The 3,798-nt window shown below is 39.8% G+C and overlaps 1 protein-coding gene across 2 annotated transcripts in view; it reads right to left on the bottom strand.

Annotated features, from left to right (window-relative positions):
- Positions 1-269: 269 nt before the first annotated feature.
- The window catches only part of tmem185 (transmembrane protein 185), a 21,288-nt gene continuing 17,759 nt past the window's right edge, over positions 270-3,798 (bottom strand). The window contains exon 6 of one of the 2 annotated variants that reach the window (XM_043705102.1): positions 270-1,695. In XM_043705102.1, coding sequence (XP_043561037.1) covers positions 1,451-1,695 — 245 coding nt within the window. In that variant the 3' untranslated portion in view covers positions 270-1,450. The remainder of the gene's footprint in view (positions 1,696-3,798) is intronic. The other variant, XM_043705101.1, reaches the window with a different exon arrangement.

The following is a 3,798-nucleotide window of genomic DNA, read 5'->3' as shown; positions in this document are numbered from 1 at the left end:
AATACACAAGAAGTTTTCTTAATCCTCTTTCCAGGCAGATTCTTTAGAGACCTTCATTGCACTTAGATTTCTAAACGTTTGCAACCATTTTTGGGAATACTAACTTCCCTAAGCAGAATTTTAATAAGAATGTGGCTGGGCAGCACTGTGGCTCCGTGGTTAGCACTGCTGCCTCACAGCACCAGGGACCCAGGTTTGACTCCAGCATCAGGTGACTGTCTGTGTGGAGTTTGCACATTCTCCCCGTGTCTGTGTGGGTTCCCTCCAGATGTTCTGGCTTCCTCCCACAATCCAAAGGTGTGCAGATCAGGTGAATTGGCCATGCTAAATTGCCTGTAGTGTTAGGTTCATTAGTCAGTGGTAAACATTGGGGAATGGGTCCTGGTGGATTACTTTTCGGAGGGTCGGTGTGGACTTGTTGGGTCAAATGGCCTGTTTCTGTACTGTAGGGAATCTAATCTCAGTAAATGAGTTCAGATTTATGATGATTTAATTATTATCATTCTGAGGGAGAGCTGTGATAAATAGACCTGAATGTGTTTTAGATCAGGTCCCAGCACAATAAAGACAATCTCTTCAAACTAATATGAATGGGGGAGAAAAACTGCTTCTGGATTTACTATTAAAAGTTTTGTCCTGGGTGTGAATAGAAGTGTAGCCATCAAAACAAACTTCAATTAAAGCTGTAAAATGACAGCATGGTGAACAAAGAAAGCACAGCTGCAAAACTAAAGAGTTGCAAAATTAATTGAAGTCTGCCTCCAATTGTCTTTTTATAACAACAGATGCAATTCACCTGGGGGTAGGGCGAGAAATGGGTGAAGAAATAGTTCCCATTCCTTGGCTCTGAAAAATCATAATTATTATTCTCAATTGTCACGGCAGTCGATTGGTAATGTAATTCCAGCTATTCTCTACCGATATTGTGCTAACCTTTTAATCATTATGCTACATGTAAAGCATCACTTAAGTATAGTTTACTCCCCTCAGTTCAAAGTTGGTCAATTCTACTTACCAGTTCCATCAAATTTCTTTGTCCATTAAATTCTGAATTTGCAGTTTTATTTATATCATAATTCAGATTATTGATCATTCAAGTTTTATATGCAAACCTTGGAACTAACAGGCATAGGTTATATTAAAGTGTGAACTCAGCACAGTGTCTTTTTCAACATCAGTGCATTTCAATGTAGCAATAAAATACCAGCACCTTTTCTACTCCTTGGGTTTAACCTTTACGAAAGCTGTAGGCACAGGAGCTCTGTTCACTTTTAAACTGACAAAAAAAGGCAAACAGAGACTGAATATAGATTCAATTTTACATTACTGGCAGCAGAATTCCATGTGCCAGATCAAGTCCCATTTATACAAGAACTAGTGCATGTTAATCATAAATGTACCATATCCAGACAGTACTATTTCATTCCAAAGTCCATTACCATCTCCAATCTTAATCAGGCATGTCGATGTTGAGCTTTTGAGGAGGAACAAAGTACTTCCCAGGGCTCTGGGTGATCACAACTCCAGTCTTTTTATGGAACATTGGGGCTATTTTGGCAGGTTCTGGTACAGGCATTTCCTCAGAGTCCTCGCTATCATCATGATGAAGTTCATATGAAATGTTTCCATATTCCCTCAAGAAAGGAAAGATCTCCAGGAGGAACTGGCAGAAGTCTTTGCGGATTCCAAACCACCCTACAAAAATATCAAAATCAGTGCTCTCAAGAGGTTCAAAAGTCATTCTCATCATTGAACAGCTAACAGCTCTATTGAGGGTCAAGTCCATTACTTTAATACAATTTGGAATACAAGATCCTTTTAAAGATACAAAGCAGTGAGTTTTTAGATAGCAAGGATGAATGCAGTACTCAAAATTGAAATTTTGAGTCTGAACCCATGTCCAATGTGAATGCATGAAAATTCAACAGTCAGCATATAACTAACATGGCATTCAAAACAAGGTATTTCCTCAGAGGGAATAAAGATCATTCCTGACTTACCCAATGGAATTAAATCTCTTCTTCCTAATCTTATCAGGCCTCCCCCTTCAACATGAGATAGTTACAGCACAGTCTTTGCTCAGTTCACCCATATCCCCAAAGATAGAATCAGATTCAGGGAAACATCTATTACAAAGAAATTTGGCCTTGGAAAGTTTCAACATGCACATGGTGATGCTAGAAGAATGGCATTGCCAGATCGTCGGGAGAAGTTACACGAGGCCATGTTATAGTCCAATAGGTTTATTTGAAATCACAAACTTTCAGAGTGCTGCTCCTTCGTCACTTCAGGATAAAGGAGCAGCGCTCTTAAAAGTTGCGATTTCAAATGAACTTGTTGGACTGTAACCTGGTGTCATATGACTTCTGACTTTGTCCACCCCAGTCCAACACCACCATCTCCACATCATAAAACATAGGAGCAGAAGGAAGCAATTCAGCCCATCAAGACTGATCCACAATTCAATGAGATTATGGATGGTCCTCAACACCACTTTCCTGCCTTTTCATTATAACCCTAGATTAGAAATTTGTCTCTCAGCCTTGAATGTACTAAACAGCCCTCCATAGATCCACTACTGTCCAAGAAAATAAATCCTCCTTATTTAATACACCCTTAAACAGGTGACTCTTTGTTCTGCGACTACATCCTTTAATCCTAGACTCTCCCACTAGCGGGAACAACCTCTCCTCTTCTACCTATCTAGCCACCTGAGAATCATGTATGTTTCAAATAGGCCACTTCTCATTTTCCTAAATTCCACTGAGGATAGGCCTAAGCTATTCAACTTTTCACACCATACCTGCTATCAACACAGTGAACCTTCTCTTGACCCATTGCCAATGGCAATATAAGGAGACCAAAACTTTTCAGTTCCCTACTTTTATGCTCCATTCCCTTTGAAATAAAGGTAAATTTTCCATTTGCCTTCCCTAATACTGTAAAATTTGAATGCTAGCTTTTTATGATTTGTATAGGAGAACCCCTAAACCCCAAGCTGAATAAATAATTTATATTAGCTTCATGGCAGAAGACACCAATAGCATGCCAAGAACACTAAATAATGGAGAGACAAAAGAGGAATAGGAATTAAATACAACAAACAATACCAGAGAAAAAGTACTAGGAAAACTAATGGGGTTAAAGCTCAGAAAGCTCCCTGGATCTGATGGGACGCATCCTAGGAAACTAAAGGAACTGACTATAGGAGTTACTGGATGCACTGGAGTTCTTGCCACATTATACATCTTTTTTTTCTATTTCATGCTATCTTTAACTTCCCTGGTTAACTACAGCTGGCTTATCCCCTTCCTAGAATTCCCCTTTCTCACTGAGATATATTTTTGTTGTGAGTCATGGAACATTTCCTTAAAGTTCTACCATTTTTCCTCAACCAAGTTTGTTGCTATGTTCTTTTCCTAATTGACTCCAGCTAGCTCTACCCTCCTTCCTTTGCAATGACCCTTATTTACATTTAGCACAGTTGTTTCCAACCCAAGACTCTCCCTCTCAAACTGAATACTAAAATTCTACCGTGGTATGGTTCTTGCTTTCTAGGGGATCTTTTAATCTGACATCATTTATAGAGTCATAGAGATGTACAGCATGGAAACAGACCCTTCGGTCCAACCCGTCCATGCCGACCAGATATCCCAACCCAATCTAACCCCACCTGCCAGCACCCAGCCCATATCCCTCCAAACCCTTCCTATTCATATACCCTTCCAAATGCCTCTTAAATGTTGCAATTGTACCAGCCTCCACCACATCCTCTGGCAGCTCATTCCATACACTTAC

The sequence above is a fragment of the Chiloscyllium plagiosum genome, chromosome 15 (genome assembly GCF_004010195.1).
Source record: "Chiloscyllium plagiosum isolate BGI_BamShark_2017 chromosome 15, ASM401019v2, whole genome shotgun sequence".
In the NCBI taxonomy this organism is placed as follows: domain Eukaryota; kingdom Metazoa; phylum Chordata; class Chondrichthyes; order Orectolobiformes; family Hemiscylliidae; genus Chiloscyllium; species Chiloscyllium plagiosum.
The sequence above is the reverse complement of the archived record's forward strand: the minus strand, read 5'-3'. Positions and strand labels throughout refer to the sequence as shown.